This window comes from Cebus imitator, unplaced genomic scaffold, assembly GCF_001604975.1.
Source record: "Cebus imitator isolate Cc_AM_T3 unplaced genomic scaffold, Cebus_imitator-1.0 Scaffold78, whole genome shotgun sequence".
Lineage (NCBI taxonomy): Eukaryota > Metazoa > Chordata > Mammalia > Primates > Cebidae > Cebus > Cebus imitator.
Genome location: NW_016107393.1, coordinates 2,881,240 through 2,905,873, shown reverse-complemented (window position 1 = coordinate 2,905,873; position 24,634 = coordinate 2,881,240). Strand labels below are relative to the sequence as shown.

Sequence of the window (24,634 nt, the reverse complement as noted above, 5' to 3'; positions counted from 1 at the left end):
CAGTGAAATAAAATGAGAAGGCAAGATTAGAGAAAAAAAGGGTAAAAAGAAATGAACAAAGCCTCAATAAATATGGAATTATGTGAAAAGACCTAATCTACCTTTGGCAGGTATACCTGAATGTGACGGCGAGAATGAATCCAAGCTGGAAATCACTCTTCAGGATATTAACAAGGAGAACTTCCCCAACCTAGCAAGGCAGGCCAGTATTCAAGTCCAGGAAATACGGAGAACACCACAAAGATATTCCTCAAGAAGAGCAACCCAAGGCACATGATCGTCAGATTTACCAGGGTTGAAATGAAGGAAAAAATGGTAAGGGCAGACAGAGAGAAGTCAGGATAACCACAAAGGGAAGCCTATCAGATTCACAGCAGATCTCTCAGCAGAAACCCTACAAATGAGAAGAGAGTTGGGGCCAATATTCAAAATCCTTAAACAAAAGAATTTTCAACCTAGAATTTCATATCCAGCCAAACTAAGCTTCATGAGCGAAGGAGAAATAAAATCCTTTACAAGCAAGCAATTGCTCAGAGATTTCATCACCACCAGGCCTGCCTAACAAGAGATCCTGAAAGAAGGACTAAACATAGAAAGGAACAACCAGTACCAGGCACTCCAAATATGTACCAAATGGTAAAGAACATTGACCAAGGAAGAAACTGCAACAACTAATGGGCAAATCAACCAGCTAGCATCAAAATGGCAGAATCAAATTCACACATAACAATATTAACCTTAAATGTAAATGGGCTAAATGCCCCAATCAAAAGAAACAGACTGGCAAATTGGATAAAAAGTCAAAACCCATCAGTGTACTTCATTTAGGAAACCTGTCTCACAAGCAGGCACACACATAGGCTCAAAATAAAGGGATGGAGGAAGATTACCAAGCAAATGGAGAGCAAAAAAAAGCAGGAGTTGCAATCCTAGTCTCTGATAAAATGGACTTTAAACCAACAAAGATCAAAAGAGACAAAGAAGGACATTACATAATGGTAAAAGGATCAATGCAACAAGAAGAGTTAACAATCCTAAATATATGCACCTAATACAGGAGCACCCAGATACATAAAGCAAGTTCTTAATGACTTACAAAGAGACTTAGACTCCCACACAATAATAGTGGGAGACTTTTAACATTCCACTATCAATATTAGACAGATGGAGACAGAAAATTAACAAGGATATCCAGAACTTGAACTCAGATCTGGACCAAGCAAACCTAATAGACATTTACAGAACTCTCCACCCCAAATCCATAGAATATAAATTCTTCTCAGCATCACGTCACACCTACTCTAAAATTGACCACATAATTGTAAGTAGATCACTTGTTAGCAAATGCAAAAGAATGGATATCATAACAAACAGTCTCTCAGACCACAGGGCAATCAAATTAGAACTCAGGATTAAGAAACTAACTCAAAACCACACAACTTCATGGAAACTGAACAACTGGCTCTTGAATATTAACTGGATAAACAATGAAATGAACTCAGAAATAAAGAAGTTCTTCAAAGCCAATGAGAACAAAGACACAACATACCAGAATCTCTGGGGCACATTTAAAGCAATGTCCAAAGGAAAATTTATAGCAATAAATACCCACATGAGGAGAAAGGAAAAATCTAAAAATGACACCCTATTATCAGAATTGAAAGAGTTAGAGGAGCAAGATAAAAAAAAAACTCAAAAGCTAGCAGAAGACAAGAAATAACTTAAGATCAGAGCAGAACTGAAGGAGATAGAGACACAAAAAACCCTTAAAAAATCAATAAATCCAGGAGCTGGCTTTTTGAAAAGATCAACAAAATAGACAGACCGCCAGCCAGATTTATAAAAAAGAACAGAGAGAAGAGTCAAATAGATGAAATAAAAAATGATAAAGGGGATATTACCACTGATTCCACAGAAATATAAAGTACCATCAGAAATTACTACAAACTCTATGCACACAAACCAGTAAACCTGGAAGAAATGGATAAATTCCTGGACACTTGAACCCTCCCAAACCTAAACAAGGAAGAAGTTGAAACCCTGAATAGACCAATAACAAGGGCTGAAGTTGAGGCAGCAATTCATAGCATACCAACCAAAAAAAGCCCAGGTCCAGACAGGTTCACAGCTGAATTCTATCAGACATACGAAGAGGAGCTGGTACCACTCCTTCTGAAACTATTCCAAACAATCCAAAAGAGGAAATCCTTCCCAGATCATTATATGAGACCAACATCATCCTGATACCAAAACCCAGCAGAGACTCAACAAGAAAAGAAAACTTCAGGCCAATATCCATGATGAACATAGATGCAAAAATCTTCAATAAAATACCGGCAAACCGACTGCAACAGCACATCAAAAAGCTTATACATCACCATCAAGTAGGCTTCATCCCGGGGATGCAAGGCTGGTTCAACATATGCAAGTCTATAAATGTAATCCACCACATAAACAGAACCAAAGACAAAAACCACATGATTATCTCAATAGATGCAGAGAAGGCCTTCAACAAAATTCAACAGCCCTTTATGCTAAAAACTCTCAATAAACTAGATATCAACAGAAGGTATCTCAAAATAATAAAAGCTATTTACAACAAACCCACAGCCAATATCATACTGAATGGGCAAAAACTGGAAACATTCCCTTTGAAATCTGGCACTAGGATGCCCTCTCTCACCACTCCTATTCAATACAGTATTGGAAGTTGTAGCCAGAGCAATCAGGCAAGAAAAAGAAATAGAGTATTCAATTAGGAAATTGAATACAAATAGAGTATTCAATTTCCTAATTGAATACTCAAATTGTCTCTATTTGCAGATGACATGATTGTATATTTAAAAGACCCCATTGTCTCAGCCTAAAATCTCCTGAAACTGATAAGCAACTTCAGAAAAGTCTCTGGATACAAAATCAATGTGCAGAAATCACAAGTATTCCTATACACCAATAACAGACTTAAAGAGAGCAAAATCAAGAATAAACTCCCATTCACAATTGCTACAAAGAGAATAAAATACCTAAGAATACAACTAACAAAGGATGTAAAGGGCTTCTTCAAGGAGAACTACAAACCACTGCTCAAGGAAATAAGAGAGGATACAAACAGATGGAGAAACATTCCATGCTCGTGGTTAGGAAGAATCAAAATTGTGAAAATGGCCATATTGCCCAAAGTAATGTATAGATTCAACACTATCCCCATCAAGCCACTGATGACCCTCTTCACAGAACTGGAAAAAAAAACACCTTAAACTTCATAGGAAACCAGAAAAGAGCCCATGTATCCAGGAAAATCATAAGCAAAAAGAACAAAACTGGAGGCATCTTGCTACCTGACTTCAAACTATACTACTAGGCTACAGTAATCAAAACAGCATGGTACTGGTATCAAAACAGAGATATAGACCAATGAAAATGAACAGAGACCTCAGAGGCAACACCACAAATCTACAGCCATTTGATCTTTGAAAAAACTGACAAAAACAAGCAATGGGGAAAGGATTTCCTGTTTAATAAATGGTATTGGGAAAACTGGCTTGCCATGTGCAAGAAAGCAAAAACTGGACCCCTTCCTGACACCTTACACTAAAATTAATTCCAGATGGATTAAAGACTTAAACATAGACCTAACCCCATAAAAACTCTAGAAGAAAACCTAGGCAAAACCATTCAGGACATAGTCATAGGCAAGGACTTCATGACTAAAACACCAAAAGCATTGACAACAAAAGCCAAAATAGACAAATGGGATCTAATTAAACACCAGAGTTTCTGTAGAACAAAAGAAACAATCATTAGAGTGAACCAGCAACCAACATAATGGAAAAAATTTTGCATGCTACCCATCTGACAAAGGGCCAATATCGAGAATCTACAAAGAACTAAAACAGATTTACAAGAAAACAAACCTATTCAAAAGTGGGCAAAGGATATGAACAGACCCTTTTCAAAAGAAGACATATGAGGCCAGCAAACATATGAAAAAGTGCTCATCATCACTGGTCATTAGAGAAACGCAAATCAAAACCACATTGAGATACCATGTCACTCCAGTTAGAATGATGATCATTAAAAAATCTGAAGACAGATGCTGGAGAGGATGTGGAGAAATAGGAACACTTTTACACTGTTGGTGGGAGTGTAAATTAGTTCAACCATTGTGGAAGAAAGTGTGGCAATTCCTCAAGGACCTAGAAATAGAAATTCTATTTGGCCCAGCAATCCCATTACTGGGTTTATATTCAAAGGATTATAAATTGTTCTAGTATAAAGACACATGCACATATATCATTGTGACGCTGTTTACAATAGCAAAGACCTGGAATCAACCCAAATGCCCATCGATGATAGACTGGACAAGGAAAATGTGGCACATATATACTGTGGAATACTATACAGCCATAAAAAAACAATGAGTTTGTGTCCTTTGTAGGGACATTGATGAATCTGGAAACCATCCTTCTCAGCAAACTGACACAAGAACAGAAAATCAAACACTGTGTGTTCTCACTCATAGGCTGCTGTTGAACAATGAGAACACATGGACACAGAGAGTGGAGCATCACACACTGGGATCTGTTGTGGGGGAATAGGAGAGGAACAGTAGGGAGTTTGGGGAGGGATAACATGGGGAAAAATGCCAGATATAGGTGAGGGGAGGATGGAGGCAGTAAACCACCTTGCTATGAATGTACCTATACAACAATCCTGTATGATCTGCACATGTACCCCAGAACTTAAAGGACAATTTATATATATATATATATATAAGATTTTTTTAAATGACACTCATTTTATAGTATGACAGCCAGAACAAGAAGGCAGAACTTGGTCTTGTTTGACCTCACTGGGATAACTCAAATTTTGGGTGCAGTGGGGCACACCAGGAGATTCCAATTTTTCACTGTGCTGTGCAGGTCCAAAATATGGACCATAAGAACACCATAAGTCTAATATTAGGGTTACAATAAATATTAGCAAATAGACAAATTCTCAAATACAGAATCCATATATAAAGATCAACTGTATCTGTAAAAAAAATTAATTATTATAGTATTATATTACATTATCAATTTTTAATTTTTATTTGCATATTTTCTTAATGTACAACTACCAAACTATATTAGATGGATTTAAACATTATTGGTTGGTAATAAATAAAGGCCATAAAGTAATGTTATACTTTTCTCCCCCCATGATATTTCTTCCCCAACTTGACAGAGAACAACATGAGAAGTCCTTGAGGAAACCAAATAAGAGCAATGGAGTGTCAATGAAGATCTAAAAAGATATTTATTCAGGGATTTAGGGACCATGTATATTCAGCACAAGGCTATATACCTTGGGTGATCTGGGTTATATGCTAGGGAAATCACTAGTATGTCCAAAATGTATCCTTTATTACACTACTACCAAAGCAATATTTTTTTTCCCAAACCACCTGCCACTCTACAAGAAATAACACAGCAGAATCAGGGTACATTGAAAAACAGACTGTGACATGAATCTGTCATCAAGCTTCCACTCAAATGGGACAGCAAATACATGGATATGATGTTTAACTCACTTCATGACCCTTAACACTTGTGATTTTATCATTCATAATCTTTGACATGAACAAATTCAACATCACTATTTATGAGCTTAGGATAAAGTAGGCTTATTTCCAACCAAGATCTGGAAGTAATGCTGGCATTGAAATGCTGCTCACCATCACCAGTTCTGCTGAACTAGCTATCGTTGGATGTCTGAAGATAGCAAAGCAACATGTCCTGGTGAGCTAGAGTGAAACAAGCAGGAAAGCCAGAAGAAACACTTCCAATGACACACAAAAATCAACCTTAGATGGCTTAGTCTAATCATGACATGTTAGAAGAGTGCTTCATCTCTAGTAGTTAGCAGTGAAATGGTTCCACTTAAGCAAAGGGCATAAGCAGGACTGATAATACCTAAGGCTTCAAGAAATCAATGATATTATTATAACAGGGACTATATTATATTCGTATTCTCCATTAGTGATTTTACCAGAAGAATCCTATATTCTGTCTGCTGCCTTCCTTTCTGTGTCATCTCTTTTCTCTCATATTCAATCCAACAAACATGTAATACATAGCTGCTGCAGAAATCTTCCCCATTTGGAATTTGTGTGTATCGTCATGCCTCCGCTTGAGAATCTCACCTCAGTGGTGACCTCCTCTACATAACTGCACATCTAGTTTCCTTGACCTCATGTTGTTGATGTTCCACCAGGAGGCCTATCTAAGCCCCTCTCCAGCCATGGCCCTCACTGTTCCGGCACTCTAGCGTCAGTCCTTTCCTTAGGCCTGAATCCTCCAACCAGAAACGTACTCTTCTCTACCAGTGTATATGGATCCCTTTCCTCAAATCTCAAAAGTTACATGAATAGAAAGGTTCATATAATCCTCCTCAAACACATACAAGTATATAAAGAAAACTGATGTTTTTTAAAGTTATTATTTCTTTAGAAATCCCCTAACAAGAGTTCCACTTGCTTTACATGAGATTTATCATTCATTTCACTTTTATAACTAAGCTAATAGACCATATATGTGTAGTTTTGTTTCTTTTCACCAAATGCGTGTTTATATTTTTTCAGTCTTTTCAAAATATAATTCAAGTGAATATACTTAGCTTCTTTTGTTAATGTGTATATTAATGCTAGATGCCAATAAGATAAAAGCCTTGTTGTTTAGGCAAAGAGAAATTTTCCAAATGTCGGTAAGTTGACTACATGTTTTCAAGGCTTGTTGTAATTTGTTTTTGTGTTTTGTCTTGCTCTTTCTTTTTCCTTTTGATCTAGTACTGAAGTTACAGTTCTACATATGCTTTGCATATAAATGAATTTAACGCTATTCACTAGGACTTCATAATCACATTTGAGATCAGAAACAAGAGTTTGTTTCTACCTCCTTTGTGGCTTATATTATCCCTTCTTATAACTGGAATCATCAAAACGATGCATGAAATGCATGTAGATCTCTCCAAAAACTTCAGTGTCATTTTTCACTCAATATCACCTATTAACCTGTTGTTTTGTCATACCAGTTGGTCTCAAAGCAGAGCCCAGAAGAAAGTAGACACGTGGCAAACAGGATTTTAGTGAAGTAAAATGACTGTGGAAGGTCATACCCACATGCATGAGTAGGACACTCAAAGCTGCTGCTGCCAGTCAGTGTTTCAAAAGTAGCCCCAATAGGCACTGGTGGGAGGGCACTGATGACAAAGGTCACCTTCATCACAGTTTTGCCCTAAATCCCTTTTTCCATTCGCATAATGCCTGGTTTTTTAAAGATGCAGGTCCTTTGTATTATATAGGAGGTTTCGATATGCTATACCCTCTTAGGAACTGGTCTGCCATTTTGTGAAATGCCAAAAACATAGTCAGGTACTGAGTTGTAAATGTCTGTGGTGCCTATGATCGAATGTATTTTTTTCCTGCATGATCATCCATTGTGGTGTTTGTAATTAGCAAAAAATGAGCCTGATTTGTTCTCCTTTGTAGAGCCAGGCCGAGGCCCACTACAAAGGAAGTAAACATGCCAAGAAGGTCAAAGCACTAGAGGCAACGAAAAATAAACCCAAAATGGTTTCTTCCAAGGACAGCGCAAAGGCTAATCCCAGCTGCTCCATCACTCCAATCACAGGCAACAACTCTGACAAATCAGGTCAATGACACTTTTTGTTCTTTACATTCTTTGTGTTTCTCCTGTTCCCCTGCCCTGACCCCATTTTCCTGCCCTCAGTTGTTGCATGTTACTCTCCATGATTTGTTTTCATGATATTAACATGTTTCCTTCATGGGAAGGATTATATGTTTGCACGGAATCTAAGCATTTGATATGTTGCCATTCCATGTTGTTAAATATATACGTTTAAGTATATATGTGTGTATGTAAATATATATATAAGTATATATGCATGAAAACGAGTAGAGACTACTTGATCACAATGTGTTTAGACTAAAATCTGGAAATGAATCTAAAATACTGAGTTTATTACTTCTTTATTTTATGTTATTTACTATAGACTTTATTAGTGAAGGACTTCTCAAACTTGTTTACTAATAGATATTTTTATGTTCTCTTACCCCAATAAAAAGGAGTTGAGGAGCAAAAGGGGGAAACTTTCTGAGAGAGTGGCATTACTAAATGAATCTGGAATTACGCTTAGTAATAGAAGATATTGCTTTTTGAAGGTCTTCAGAGTTCATCTCAGGGTTACAAATGCACTTACATATTTTAAAGGAATTATTTCCGAAGAAATGAACAGATTAGCAGAAGACCTTTATATGTAAATGGAAATGGGTTTCTAGGTGAAAGGCCTGTGAAGGAGAGTTTATATTTCATAGTACCAGTGAATGGGTAGAATTTCTGAGTAGGTTCATTCAGTGAAAAGATAAAAAATTCATTTTTGTAGCATGGATACCATGAAATTGGATGTTTAATAGGCTTCCACACTCTCACATCTGCCCCTCAGGGCCCGTGACAGATATGTCATCTTGTTTCAGTGACTCATTGAGGAATAGTGCCTGTTAAAGGAGACTAAGAAAAGATGTCTCTTTCTCTTATGTTTGATGCTCTCTTTAGGGGCCTCCCTCTTGTAGGAAACACATTTCTGATTCTCTTCTACTTCTGAAATCATTGGAGAATCTTAGAAGGAGACTTAAGAATGTTTTCCGGTGGCTTTTGGAGAAAATCAAATCCATTACTCTAACAGGAAGGTTCAGAAAAACCTGTTCAAACAAAGAGACTATGGGAAAAGGGGCCATTATTAATTAGGCTCCGTAGATGCTGGCTCCAAAAGTTCTTCAGCCTAGAAGGAGAGAGCTAAGCTAAATTTGGTAATAAAGACTTTTTGTTCTTTGTACAATAAGATCACTAAATCATATTATCTGATGAACAGATACAGTCAAAAATGCCAGATTATGTCTCCTTCTCTAAAGAACACAGCATTTTTATATATATTATCTAATTAGTCTTCAATCAATATCAGTTATAACATCAAATAATGTCTCTACTTTGCAAAATTCTAAACTGTGGTGAGGTACACAGTGTGTCAGTTATTCGCTGGAGGCTACCCAGTGTTTAGAAGAGCAGGAACCCTCACCTGCTGACTTCCTGCCTGGTTTCATTAATGCAGGATATCACTGCCTCTGTGAAATAATACTCAGCAATACTCTGCAAAAGGTTTTGTTATCTAAATTATGCTCTTTACCTTCCAGCAAAACATATAAGTAAAATGATAAAACAATGGAGGTTAGTTTCACTTTATTCTTTCAGATAATAGAACAGTTGGTAGGTACTATACATATTACAGTGTTGCTACTGAGGAAGCTCAGGGTTCCACTTAAGTATGTTATTATTTGAAAATTGGGTTACCTGTAAGTATTAAGCAGAAAAAAAGTGTCAAAATCAGAAATAGAGATGGAACAATCAGAGAAGGATCCATTTTTTTAAAAAACAGTGTGGAAGAAGAGAAAAGAAAATAGAAAAGAAAAGGTCACAGATTAGGAGATAAAACCAAGGATCGAGTGATACAGAAATAGAAAATTCAAAGAAAAGGTCCTGGGTTATAGTTACAGCATGCCTTACACCTATGAGATGCCCAATTTCAATGAGCATATGTTGAAATAAAGTTTAAGGATTCAAGGCTTTTATTCCAATACTCAAATGATAGCGGGTGCTCAGTAAAACAAAAACACTTCCTAAGCAGTTGTATTTGCCTACAGAGCGTTTGGGAAACACTAGGATAAAAGCATAGCAGTGGTGTGAACAAGAAACGAGAATTAGGCTCTGAAACCCAGGGGAGAGAAAAACAAATCTCAACCACAGCATCTCTTCTTCAGTGCATACGTGGTGGTCTTTCTTCCTGCATTCTCTGCTTCCTCTGCCACTTTCTTAACCACCTCCTAGTACCTGTAGTCTAACAGCATGATGTCACTCACTGTGTGACTATCCAGATTTCGACTAGAAGTAAAAGAAACCACCTACATTTGGAGGTTATCTCATTTTTCATGTTTCCTTACTCAAAAATCCATGTAAATTATTTAGTAACTCATTTTCTGGGCCATTACTTTTTTGTTCCTCCGTGTTCGGTGTAAGTATTAATACTCATATTTATTTGTTCTATTATATTTTTAAAAGCTACACCAAAGTCATTGAAAGATGGCACTAATTTTTAAAACAAAAACGTGTATTTGCTAAATAGATATATGTTCTTTTGTCACCATCAACCATATGTCAGCTTCTAAGCAAGAATTTCCACATAGGCTTTATAGAATTTTCAAGTTGGAAAATTAGAAGCTTTGCCCAGATGGGAAATCTGGTCCAAACAATGTAATACCTAATGTATTGTTAACTGCCTGTTTCTAAATCCTTGGAAAGCTCCCACGGCTTTGTCAGAATCATAGATTTTTGTTGATATGTGGCTTTCATTTCATTTAAAATCCCGCTTTAGAAAAACACAAGACACAAAAATCAGTGCTTCGCAAAAGGTCCAGGTACAATGTAGGGAGAAAGAGAGTGGCAATAGGAATGATGGCTCTTATAATTGACTGAAATGTTTTATTTCAGACAATGTTGCTTTAAAGAATCAGCCAAAAATTAGACTAAAAGTCACTGTGAAAATTCATGACTGACTGGCAAATCTCATGAGACTGAAATGTCCAAACATTGGTCTTTTTCTTCTGAATGAAGAGTTCCTGTCAAGTGGGCTTAAGTAGTGTCTGTGATTCTCAGATATTTAAATGAAAAGTGAAAACGTTATTCACTTGATGTCTCAGCTGCCAGATTTCAAATATGCAGGCACTCACAGCATCCACAGGGTTGACTAATTCAATTTCCAGTCTCATGTTTTAGCATCAATAGCTTAGCGACAAAGTGCTGTTCAATGAGAGCAAATTTTGAGAGAGAGGGAATAAACAGGTGTTAATGGAGGGAGCTTGTGGGAGAGCAGCATTCTGGAAACATCCATAAAGACAAGGTGTGATTTCAAGGTATCAGACAAGAAACTTGGGACCCATAGGCTTACTCTTTTTTTGAGACAGAGTCTCGCTCTGTTGCCTAGGCTGGAATGTAGTGGTGCCATATCAGCTTACTGCAACCGCCACCTCCCATGTTCAAGTGATTCTCGTGCCTCAGTCTTCAACTAGCTGGGATTACAGGTGCCAACCACCAGAACTGGCTAATTTTTGTATTTTTAGTAGAGACGAGGTTTCACCATGTTGGCCAGGCTGGTCTTGAACTCCTGACCTCAAGTGATCCACCTGCCTTGGCCTCCCAAAATGCTGAAATTACAGGTGTGCACCACTGTGCCCAGCTGGTGAACACTTCTGCTTCTCGAGAGCACATATTGTGTATTCTAAGAAGTGATCTAAAAGTCTTCCAAGTGCTAGGGAAGCCCTCTTAGCTACTATTTTGGCACTTGGGACAACCATTTTTCTCTTTTATGTTACATTCGAAGACATAATTTGGTTCATGTTATATCCAGATCTGTATAAGGCAAAGAGATCTGTTATAATGGAGCTATCATGTATAAAATTTGGGGATATCATGACTAGCTTTCTTTTTTTCTCTCGGGTCAGTAAACAAAATGGGTTTAAACTACAATAGCATGAATTGAATTTATTATAAGAAGTTCTGACTACATGATTTGAAAAATTAGATATATTTCATTAAAGCTATTCTTTAGTTAGAATAGTTGTTCATTCACTTTTTGTAAGTCGAGGTAGAATTACATGTGAAATCCAAAGAAACAGCTTTATAGTCTCCTAGGATCTGTCCCAACTTTTAATGATGCATCAGAGGAAGTTGGAAACATAATGGGAGGGAGGAAAAATGTGCTTTGGGAGAATTGGGGTCAAAACACAGCAAGCATTAGGCAGCTTCAGGAAGATGGCTAGAACATATTGGCCAGCCACTCTACACAAATTTCCCCCTGGAGTTCAAGTGTCATAATGCCATATGATAATACACTTCCCTGTGATAATATGCCCAATACATCAAATTGAAGGCTCTCTTGTGACAGCATTTAACAACTCATACCAGGTTAAGAAAAATACAGAGCTTTGAAAAAAATCCTGTTTCTTAAAAATAATAAAATATTATGATAGTCAACCTAATGATAAAATATTGTGATAGTCAACCTAATAGTTCATATGTCTGGGCTGTAGCACTGAATTTGTTTTAAAAAATTAGTTAGATATCAAGATGGGGAAAAGATATTTCTAGTTTAAAGTATTTAAAGCTATTTAGAGCTAAACAGTCTTTAATTAGTTGATATCTAAACAGATGAAAGCATATGGAATGATTCAAAATGCCATAGATGTATTTATAAATGCAATTAAGAGCAAAGATAATTGAGTCAGCTTCTTTGGTTGAAATATAACAGTAGGAACACCTTAAATTTGTTCAGCTTACAAGACGTAGTTAGATATCCGTTTTTACTTGACTGTCATAATCCTTTGGTAGATAGTGCTGAAATTACTATCCATTGTTATTCATTCATGCAACAAACTTGGTATCCATTTATTCACTCAACAAATATTGATTAACTATACTAAATAACATAATGCCTATGGGTGCAACAGTGAACAGAAGGACATTTGTTGCCCTCAAAAAGTTCCAACCTAGCGGTGTTTTTTAATTGTCATTGTTAGATATTAGGGATTTAAAGAGAAATAATATATAGTCATCACCTTCAAGCTGCTCCCCAAAATTCAGTAACAATGAAGAACGTGGGTCATGAGAAGGTTAAGTGGTTTATGTCAGGTTGCACAACTCAAATCCCAATGGAGTCAGGATGGAAACTCGGGGTTTCTTGTTCCATGCTTATATCATTATTCCAATTACTTCTAAACTTCTGTGACTTGGAGGAGTAAATACAAGTATTCCAATGGGCAAAGGCAGAAGCCACTAACCACTTTCTAAATAATTGATAAGTAGGATCATATATTACTTTTACATTGCTTGCTGTTTTGGTATAAGCTGTAACCGTGAAGGGACCATCAAGCCTTTGTTTCATTGAGAATCCTTCGTTTCTATGCAAGATATAATCCGTAGTGTTTTAGTGTAATAGAACAAAAGTTTTAGAAGTTAAAAATCTTTTCAGGGACAAATTTGAATAAAAGTACTCATTTTAGGTAAATGGCAAATGATAAATATGTTCTCAAAGCTCCTGCTTGACAATTACAGACTTTACATGTCTAGAGTCAAATGTACTCACTGAAATAGAGGCTAACACTGAGACAGAGCATTGCAGAATGGCAGAAAGCTTGCCCTGCCTCCAAAAGGGTACAGTTGAGTTCTCTTGAACACGCTTCAGATTTTCAATAGCATTTTGAATTATTCTACCTAAAATATTTCCCCTGAGGACAAGGAGATAGTTTTATTTATCCCATACCCATGCCCAAGGGAGACCGTGAGGTAACAGTGTTAGAAAAAAACATGAGAAGGAGAAAAAGAGGATAGGACATCTTGAAACAGCTGGTTTTCATTTTCAGCGTGTTGTGCTTTTGCATCGTGGCAGTTCCTCAGGTGTAAACCCGGAGTAGTTATTAATGAGCAGATCAGTATGATTTGTCGCAAAAGTTGCAGTTTAGCTTTTTATGGTCATCCTGTTGCCATATGAAAGTGCATTTTCAATTTTGTTGAAGGTTTTTCTGCTGTAGATACAAATGGAGACACTTGCCTCATCATTTTTATGAGTTCCCCTGTGTACTTCACAGTTTTTATGTGTTTTTACAAACGGGGCCAAGTTTTCCAATTGACAACTTCTCATTTCTGTTCACTGCCACAGTACTCCATCAATTAGCCAGCAAGGTCTTCCTAGCTGCCTCTTCACCATTATCTGTCTCTGTAACAGGACCTTGTGATGTTGAATGGAAGAAAAATAGTTTTCTGCTTTGGCAGCATCTGTCACTTATAGACAAGCACCCTCATAAATTTGGCATACATCTATCCAAATCCAGGAGGCCAAAATTTCATATCCTTCATAAAATAATAGATTAACAATATTTATGACAGACATCTTAAGTCTGAAGTTCTGGGGTACAAGCATGTAGAACATAAATGAGTCCCACCTGTCTAAAGAGAACAGACCATTATACCAAGGCTCATATTTTCATGAAATATACATATATCATTATGACTTTCAAAGTCAACTTAAAAAATAGAACTGCCTCCATCTTTACCCATGCACCTTGAATTTGACAATAGCATCCTTCCAGGTAAGGCTGAAGATTCTTAATAGTTAAATGTTTGTCATCCTCTGGGAACTAACTTCTGAAATTTTAGAGCATTGCATATTGCTTTCAAATAATGCTGAACATTTATTGTCAGTTTCTCCACTTTTGATAGCTATTTTCTAGTGCTGCTCTAAGAAAAGTGAACCAAAAGTTGAGGCTGATTTATGATTTACTGTGTGTCTGTTAACTTATGATTTACTGAGAATATATTATAAACCACTCCAAAAAGCAAAACCTTGGATTCCTCCTTGTTAAAGCTTATATCGATATTAGAAACTTTTTTCATCTTCATTCATATTTATTTTAACTAGTATTTATCTCTTTTGATTACATTTATATACAACTTTCTTACATTAAAAAGATATTGGAATATAAAAGGATTTTATATGTACATTTAATAATTCTGTAAATGCATAACCATAAATGACCTTGAGATTTCAACAAAAGTTATTACTTACATTTTTATGACATTCTACTTATTTGCTTCAGGAAGAATTCTCTTACAGTGACTTGTTTTTCTGACATGGGTGGATGATCAAATAGAGCTCCTCAATAAATATTTGTATATTCTGTGTGCGAGGCATATGTGGTAAACATTTTGGGGGATTCTGAGTCCACTTTTTTTTTTTGAGACAGAGTCTCACTCTGTTGCCCAGGCTGGAATGCAGTGGCACAATCTTGGCTCACTGCAACCTCCACCTCCCTGGTTCAAGTGATTCTCCTGCCTCTGCCTCCTGAGTAGCTGGGATTACAAGTGTGTGCCACCATGCCCAGCTAATTTTTGTATTTGTAGTAGAGACAGGGTTTTTCCATGTTAGCCAGGCTGGTCTCAAACTCCTAACCTCAAGTGATCTGTCCTCCTCCGCCTCCCAAAGTGCTGGGATTATAGGCATGAACCACCATGCCCAGCCTGTGTTTACTTCTAAGGATGCTTATGGTCTAGTACCACACAAAGGTACCCTTACAGCATAATGCATTCAGTGTTTTTTCACTGAAACATGTCTAAAGTCTGTTCCTCTTTCCTGACTCTTCCCTTGAAGCTCAGGTTCACTGCTGTGAACACCAGGCATAATAGTTGCAGTAATGGATTGGTGCTCTCATTTCTGTAGACGAGCACTGCCTAACAAAACACTGTGTGATAATGGAAATGGGCTATAATCTGCGTTGTCCAACATGACCGTGGCTAACAACATGTGACTTTTCAGCACTTGAAATGTGCCTTATGTTACTGAGAAAGTCAATATTTCATTTTATTTAATTTCAATTAATTCTAAGTCACCCCACAAGGCTAGTAGCTACTGTATTGGACAGTATACCACTACACTGTGATACTCCTTGCTCTTTTAACTAGCTGTGATTCCAGGGAAGTTACTCAATTCTGTGAACTTCTTTTTTCCAGTCTGAAAAGTAGAACCTCTTTTTTCCAGTCTGAAAAGTAGAACCTCTTTTTTCCAGTCTGTAAAGTAGAACCTCTTTTTTCCAGTCTGTAAATGCCCTCCATATTAAACAACAATGTTGTATGGATCAAATGAAATGATTGTAAAAGAGCTTTACAAAATATAGATTATAACAGAAATGCCTGTTAATGATATTCTTGCAGATTTTTTTTCTTCCTTCTCCTCTGGTACTTATTTTAGCCACCCTTCTTTCTGCTTTTTGTGAAAGATGATGGCGGCACCTTGCAATAGCCAGCTATCATCATCTTCCATTATGGTGCACCTAGTATCCTATAGTCTAGAAAAATAGATCCAAGTTTGTTAGACTTACGTGCAAAAAATAATTTTAATAGCAATACTAATAACATGTAACTGAATGAGCATTATGTGCTTTATAGCATGCTAAATATTTTATATGCACTATCTTATTTGATGATTATAATAGTATTCTGATGGATATTAGAAAGTGACACCCAGAGAGGGGAAACAATGGCCCAGAGTTTTTCAAATAGAAAGTATTAGGTTAGTGCAAAAGTAATCACAGTTTTTGCCATTAAAAGTGATGTTAAGTAACATACTAATTATGTTACTGCTATGTCAGGATAGTAATTTTTGCCATTAAAAGTCATGGCTAAAACCGTAATTCCTTTTGCACCAACCTAATATTTTCAATGCTAGAATCTCACTTGGGCTGTCCATCAAACCTACTATCATTATACATATACTCACCACATCTGGGTGAATGTCTGTGAATTTACACTTACTGCTTATGCTTTCTGAAGGCTGTTTGAGATTTATTTACTAGATGACACTTTGAGAAGTCCGACATCTCAGAAATGTGTGTTGTTTCTTTCCCCACCCTATTTTACAACTGTTTTTTAAAAATCAAGTTGTGAGAGACATGAGGATATATTAATGAAGGTATGATTCCTGAGTACCAGGTACCTACTTTACATCCATAGCATAGTAGAATGAGCATGAGCTTGAAGTCAGACAGATTAGCTCTGCCTCTCTCTGAACTCATTTAACCTTGACCAAGTCATACTCATAGAGCTTCTGTTTCCTCATCTATAAAATGGCAGTGCTACATATACTCCGTGGAATACTATGCAGCCATAAAAAAGAATGAATTCATGTCCTTTGCAGGGATATGGATGAAGCTGGAAACCATCATTGTCAGCAAACTAATACAGAAACAGAAAACCAAATACCACACGTTCTCACTCATGAGTGGGAGTTGAACAATAAGAACACATGAACATAGGGAGGGAAACATCATACACCAAGGACTGTCAGGGGTGAGGGAAGGGGAGGGATAGCATTAGGAGAAATATCCAATGTAGATGATGGGTTGATGGGTGCAGCAAACCACCATGGCACATGTATACCTGTGTAACGAGCCTGCACCTTCTACACATGTATCCCAGAACTTAAAGTATATATTTTTTTAAAAAATGGGAGTGCTGATACCTATGTCCTAAGATTGCTGTAAGGATTAACGAACCAATACATGTAAGGTGCCTGGCTCAGTGGCTACTATGCAGCAGACACTCAGTAAACGGCAGTCATAAAAAGTAACCATTGTTCAAAGAAATTTGCAGGCCCTGTCTTTATTTTGACTCTATGATCGTTTCATGAAATGCTGGCATGTACCAGTGACCTGTACTTACATTCCTCTTTATGTACTTGTTTTACTGGTTCATAGTAATTATTTGCACTTGTGTTTTCATTCCAGGACATTAAGGTGTCATGAGCCTGACTTTCAATGAGACATTTAAAGATGTGGAAGGGCCTTCTTGGTCTTCCTCACTTTTGTATGAAATGGGGCAAATGTCTTTCTACCCATCCTTCCACTGGTTAATGTGTCTCATGTGTTACGTTCCCTGCAGTCCCTGATACTCTATCCATACACAGTAGTGACATAATTAGTACATATTAAATGAATATCATTAAGTGGCATTCAAAAAGGAAGATCTGGTGCCCTCCCTAGAATGCGGACAAGGCAAGAAGGCACTGTCTTAGCTCTTTTTCCTTGTTTTCATTAAGATGGATGCCCACCTCACAGGTTGACAGTTGCTGTATGTACAGCCACAGTATTGAAAGAATGACCTAACACATCCCCATCTGTGGAAAGAGAAAACTGGGTGCTACATGTGGGGAAGCAGCCCTGCATGGATCCAGGGTTGGCTACTGAGATCAAAAGATTAGGGAGGAGGGTGTGATCCAAATGAGAAGCACACCCCTGCCTGAAAAGTCCCTGCTGCATTTATGTCAGTAAAAAAGCAGAAACTTGTTAGCCCATAAATTTTATGATGTCCAGCTTTTGCACAAAAAAATTCTTGATATATAATTTTTTGATATTCCTTATATGCTATTAATTACTTAGCCTTAGAACATACATGCTTGTTTTCTTCAAATATAAAATAACAAATACTAGATGTTCTTATCACAGAAGAGATTATTTTATTCCTTGCTTTGAAATGTTTGAACTTCTATCAGTGTCATGATTTTTGCCCATTTAACAAGCAAAATGGCCATATCGACATTAAAAATAATTTGTCTTCCCTAGCACAATATCATTGTTCTTAGTTCCTCATTAAGGAAGATAATTTTACTCAATGTGGAAAGTAATTCATATACTGCATTTTTAGTTTAGGAAAAATTATTTGCTTATTTCTTTTCAACCAAAATTTTGCCCAGTCCTTTGACTAACCCATAGGACACATGATTAATATCCAATAGAAGTTTTGTAAGTACTTTAAAAAATCATTAGCAGCTGTCCTACTAATATTACTTACAGTATTTTAAATTGACAGAACCCTTTTGGAAGGCAACTTCATAGAATAAATCAAGAACCATAGTGATGTTTATTCCATTAGACCAGTTAATTCCTCTTCCTGGATTCTATACCAAGGCAATAATCCTAAATACAAAGCAAGAAAAATAAAATAGTATGCATTAGGATGTCTAATGTAGCATTTGTATTAATGAAAAATGGAAACAAGATTATTGGTACTAGGGAAATTACTTAAATAAAGTACTTGTATTATGCAGCATTAAAGTAAATAAAAGTAGCAACATAGAAAAGGCGAGTAATATATTAAGGCAGAATAAAATGATGGGCAGAGACACAGAGGTTCTTAGCCTCTGTTCGTGCCATGGATGCTGGTGGCTGGCTAGTGAAGCCTATTCTCAAACTGATATTTTTGAATATATAAAATGGAATTGAGAGTTTTTCAAAGAAAACCAATTATATTAAAATACAATTGTCAATTTTTAGTTATGATATAGTAATATAGCAATAATGCATTAAATAAGATCTAGCAGTGGGTCTAATATCTACCATAATTTTGAAATGGTGAAGAGTATAAATAATATTTCAAGCATTTTATGACAACCACAATGTCTGATGAGAATATCTGATTTCCATTGGTGACAAAGTTACAGGTACTGCTAGGACTACTATCATTTGTCACCTTCAATTATAATTGAAGAAAGTGCTAAATTTCCATTGAGAAAAAATGAAAATAAAAATGTGTTTTTTGCCCTCCAAGTTATTGGATCCCTTGAATTCATGGGCTTCTCGCAAGTCCACAGGGCCCAGTTTGAAAATTCCTGTTTAGTGTGACAGGATTATGAGTTATGTTCTCTATTCGCCACGTAAAGTTATTTTTATAATAACTTCTAATGTCTTGAAGACATATATATATTATGGGGCACAGGTAGGATGGGCAGGAAACTCTTAGCCATTTATTTTATATTATTGTGAGTTTCATAGTTTGCAATGCAACGTCACATCTATTTCTTGCTCAATTCTGTTATGGTCACAATTGCACAGTCATTAATCTCCATATACTAATGTTCCTAAGAGACCTAGCATGATAAGAAACCCCCAAACTACTTTGAGGAATCAGGCCTCTTAAAATAATATCACGTTAAGGCTTTTAACTGCTCAAGATATTTTTTAGAGCTATGTATGACATGAACTCCAAAATTCCTGTCCTCTAGATGGCAAAGACCAAGAGAAAATACTACCACATGGTTACAAGATGAAGCTCCCAAGGACATAAAACAAGAGGAGAGGGAAACCTAATCCAGTTTTTGTTTGTTTGTTTCAGGGACATGCAGCCATGTTTGTAACTGACCAGCTTGCTGGGCTGGCTCGAACAGGAGCCTTATAGGGGTCCTAGACCCACATTTTATCATAAGGTACCCCCTTTTTATGACAGAACAAAGCAGAAAGGTAAATTAATTAAGTAAAGCACATCAGACTTGCCACAGGGTAACACTAGTCTCACAAATCCTTTTTTCCATTAAAACTTTACAAGAGACAAACAGTGATTTTTTAACATTCCTTCAACCAGTTTGCACAGAGAGAGAGGCTGACTGGTAAGAAATTCCTACCTTTCACCAGCATGCTAGGTTTCTGGGTTCCTTCTCCCTGAGCGGCCCTGGCAACCCTACTTCTTGCACCGTAGCCCTGGGGGCCAAACCACATCACAAAGGAAAATCATCATTTTCAGTTTCATGGGACCATAGTAAAAAAAAAAAAAAAAAAAAAAAAAGAAAAAAAAAAAAAAAAAAAAAAAAGCCTCTCAATTTTGCAAAATGCAGCTCAACAGACTGCATGGAGGAAGTGGATTAACATTTTCCATTTCAGCCAAAGCAAAATATGCATGACAAAGCATAGACATTAGCCACTCCACTTAGCACCCAATATCAAACTGGCAAGGTTGAAACTTGCCCCTGGTTGATGCCTGTCATCATTAATCCATTCAAAGTGGGGTGGAATGACCTCCAGCCAGGAGTTTCAACATGTGGTCTCTGGACAAGATGGAAGAACAGACAGTAGCCCCAAGTAACAGAAAAGATAAAATAGGGTAAGGAGAGAAAGTGAGAGAGAAAAGCATTGCCTGTGATGGGGTAGGGAAGGCAAGGAATTCAGGGAGGCCAGGGAAACACCCACAGATCCCAGCAACACTGAATCAAAGTTCAGGTGACCACTTGTCAGTTACAAAGGAATCTCTTCCAGCAGTCCCATCAGCTCTCGTTTCCTCCATTACGGAGGAAAAAGCTCCCCATGTCTTATGATTCTGCACATGCCTAATCCAGTCACCCACAGCTGACAGCAAAGAGCATGAGGCAGATTAATCTAAAGAGAATAGTGGTTAATAACTTACGGTGCCAAGTCTATTTTTAACCAAAGAGGGACTTTACTTAGGTGCTCCTTTAACCCCCTAACATTTTGGGAAGGACTCTAACCTTCCTACATCGGGCCTCAAACCCAAGTTCAGTCAACCATTCTTGCCTTTTACTAAGAAGGGTCTTTAACCTTCTCTGTATTAGGAGGGATTCCAACTCTCCTAAATTGGACCTCTAACCTATTCCCATCCTTTACGTGGGTAAAAGGTACCCCACCACTTACCCAAAGTCGGCCAACTGGTGCTGTGCTGATGATTTTCCTCTGGGTCAGGGATCTCAGGGATCTCTTTAGTGTAGTCCCTTCATGGTTTGCCAGGAAGATGTTACCAGAAAGGGGTCCTGATCCAGACCCCAAGAGAGGGTTCTTGAACCTCACACAAGAAAGAATTCGGGACAAGTCAATAGAACAAGCTTGCCCAACCCACAGCCTGCAATCCACATGCAGCTGAGGACTTCGAATGCAATACAACACCAATTTGTAAACTTTCTTAAAACATTATGAGATTATTTGTGATTTAATTTTTTTACTTTATCAGCTATCATTAGTGTTAGTATAATTTATGTGTGGCCCAAGACAATTCTTCTTCCAGTGAAAGCAAGTTTATTAGGAAAGAAACAAAAAGAATGCCTACTCCACAGGCAAAACAGCCTAATATCACTTTTTAAGGGAGACTTCCTATGGCCAATAGACTTTCTCCTATAACCTCTAGGTCTTAAATACAAAGCCAGCTTTAACAACGTTATAATAAAGCTGCAGATTGAATTTAAATACATTAGAATTTTTTTATGATTGGCTTTTAGAAATTTATCTGTAAAGGATTGGTATCTTTCTGGTGCCTGGGCAGTCCAGCCCCTGAATGTCCACACAGCCTCCTTTGAGCAGGCAGTACCTAGTCAGGTCCATGAAAAGTGAGATCCTGGTACCTGCGTCCCTGAAGCAGCCTGAGGAAAAAAGCTTGTCTCCTGGCAGTAATTATTTTTCCCTGACTAGATGAAGAGAGACTCAGTTTCCTCAGTAGCTCTCAGGCTGACCTTTCCATTGTCAGTGTTCACTTCATCCTGCCTAAAGTATCAAAAGCTAAAACCCTTTGCTGATCTCTGCATCTAGAGGAAGGAGGGTGAGGGGAGCTGAATTCAAATGTTTTACTTGTACCTTGTCAATCTGTTTCTTCTGTAAAGAGCCATTCATTTCAAAGAAAAAGAACCTTTTCTCATTTCACCTAGAAAATTAGTTTTTAATCGTACTCCCAGCTTTTGAATCTCTACTAGACCCACTCCCTGAGGAATTTGATTTGAGCGACATGAGTTACTTATTCTATTTTCCATAATAAAGCTGCCTCAGAAATAACTGTTTCACATCTCTTGGTGACAAATGAGAAAGGGGCAGTTGTTCAACCTGGAGAAGTTGAAATATGATTTCTCTATTGTACAAGTCAAATGGCTGGAAAAACTACACAAAATAAGAGAAAGCTGTTCATTAGATTCAAACTCTAGCAAACAAGCCATCTTTTATGCTCACTCAGAAAAGCTGACAAATTCACTAACATTGGTGCCAGTCCGCTGATACAGAAGGTAGGCTGCCGGTTTTCAAAGTGGAGATAGTTGGAGGTGCCATTTTTTTTTATCTGAATGTGAGGCTGGCAGCTTGTGCTTCCTAAGTGGCACAAGGGACAACAGGTCAGTTGTCATATGATGCTTAGACAAGGAAGGCAATGGCTGACATTTTATTGAACCACAGAATCTCTGCAGGCCACGAACCGATGGTCAGAACCTGATGGATGGAGGCTTTCAAATGGAAAGAGCAGTGACATCCTCAGTCAGGATTGTAGCCTGGCAGAGAATTGCCAGAAGATGTGAGTATGACGCAGGGCTGGTTTTGGACTTTTGAAGTCCACCACCTAACTTTTATGGGTCCTAAGTTACTTAAGATGAATAATGAATAAGCTTTGTATTTTTTTTTCCTAAAGATAAGGACATGTAGATTCTGATTCAGTGAAGAGTCACTTTAATTTATAGACAGTTTTCCCTGCTTTGGGGATTAGTCTCAAAGTCAAGATATGAAAATTAGACATAAACATAGCTAATTAGGATTTAGCAAAATTCATAGTCATCAACCATGCTTGAAGACACAGGGTTTCTGCAATTTAGCTACAGGCATGGTAATGCAGCAGTGGATGAAAAGGGCCCGACTGCCTTAGATCGATCCAATGTGTAATAATATAGTGCTCAGAGAATTTCAAAAACTAGCTTCTAGTTCCATGTTTGTCCTTGGCTACTCAGTGCTTCCAGGCTTATGACTTAAATACTCTGTTTTGTTTTCCACTCCTGCAAAATGTCATATGCCATATAGAAAATGTTTTCTGTTTCCAAAGGTGGTCCAGCAGTTCACCCTCAAGTGAAAAATTGAAATTAGACATTTTCAACAGGAAATCCTATGACTAATAAAGCAAGTCAGCTAATCAGTAGATGTTATAAGCTAAACCAGCCTATACTATACTATGATAGGAAACCCTTGGGGACATTTGGAATTAGATCAGGATTAAATGAGTCATCTAGTTGGAAGAAGCCTAAATGGATGACTGAAGGATTCCCAATGTACTTCGGAGTCGGTCTTGGGCCACCAGATGTAAAATTATGTGCCTTGAGGATATGGGTTAATCATGAGAGATACCATCACTAAGATATGAAGTCTTTATAATGACACATTTAGTAATGGACATCTATTACCTAAAGAGTAAAGAGTAGGGGAAATTAAATAATGCCACAGGACATTGTATGTGGAATGTCTTTCTTTCTTTTCATTTCTTTCTTTCTTTTTTTTTTAAGACAGACTCTCTCTGTTGCCCAGACTGGAGTGCAGTGGCACAATCTCGGCTCACTGCAACCTCCACCTCCTAGGTTCAAGCAATTCTCCTGCCTCATCCTCCCAGGTAGCTGGGATTACAGATGCGTGCCATTATGCCTGGCTAATTTTTATATTTTTAGTATAAACTGGGTTTCATCATGTCTTGAGCCTCAAATGATCTGCCCACCTCAGCCTCCCATAATGCTGGGATTACAGGTGGGAGCCACCATGCCTGGTAGAATTTCTTAAAGAGTATTATTACACAAGTATATCAACCATGTAATTGTTGATAACACAAGTGAATATTGTATAGTGTAATTTAATATTGACTACATAGACCATTGCAGAGATAGGTTGTTGGGCTAGAAACCTCTAATGAATTTCCAAACAGAATACCTATAGTTTCATGAGAAATCTTGCCAAAGAACAGAACATGAATTTAATTGCAAAGAAGAATGGCTGTTTTGGTGATTCTTTTTTTCACATGTGCTTCAGAATTTCTGGCAGAGGTCAATGCCTTACCTATATTGTTATTGGAGGTACATTGTTTATATATGTATGTTTGTATAGGATTTGTAACAAAGGAGATAATCACAGAATTGTTCATTTCATTAAACATCAAAATATTGGACCTGGCACAAAGGAATGTGTTTGTGGTTATGACCTTGTCTAGTACATCTCAAGGAGATCCACTCAAGAAAATTCTTTCAACCGCAAGGGACATTAAATATATATTACAAATATATAGACTTGACAACAATGATATGAGTAAATTACATAGTCAACAGCTAAAATGCATTTATGTGTCCATTCTATGTATATTTGTTTTACTAGTTATGATTCAGCTATTAACAGTAAACTTTTCTGATTTTTTTTTTTTTT

General features: G+C 37.2%; 1 protein-coding gene across 10 annotated transcripts in view; it reads left to right on the top strand.

The window, feature by feature from the left end:
- The window catches only part of ZNF385B (zinc finger protein 385B), a 382,729-nt gene that overhangs the window by 337,535 nt on the left and 20,560 nt on the right, over positions 1 to 24,634 (top strand). For 9 of the 10 annotated variants that reach the window (XM_017532735.2, XM_017532734.2, XM_037740044.1 and 6 more), the window contains one exon: positions 7,529 to 7,691. The exons of the other annotated variant lie outside the window; for it this stretch is intronic. In XM_017532735.2, the coding sequence (XP_017388224.1) occupies positions 7,529 to 7,691 (163 nt within the window). The remainder of the gene's footprint in view (positions 1 to 7,528; positions 7,692 to 24,634) is intronic. 10 annotated transcript variants of the gene reach the window in all.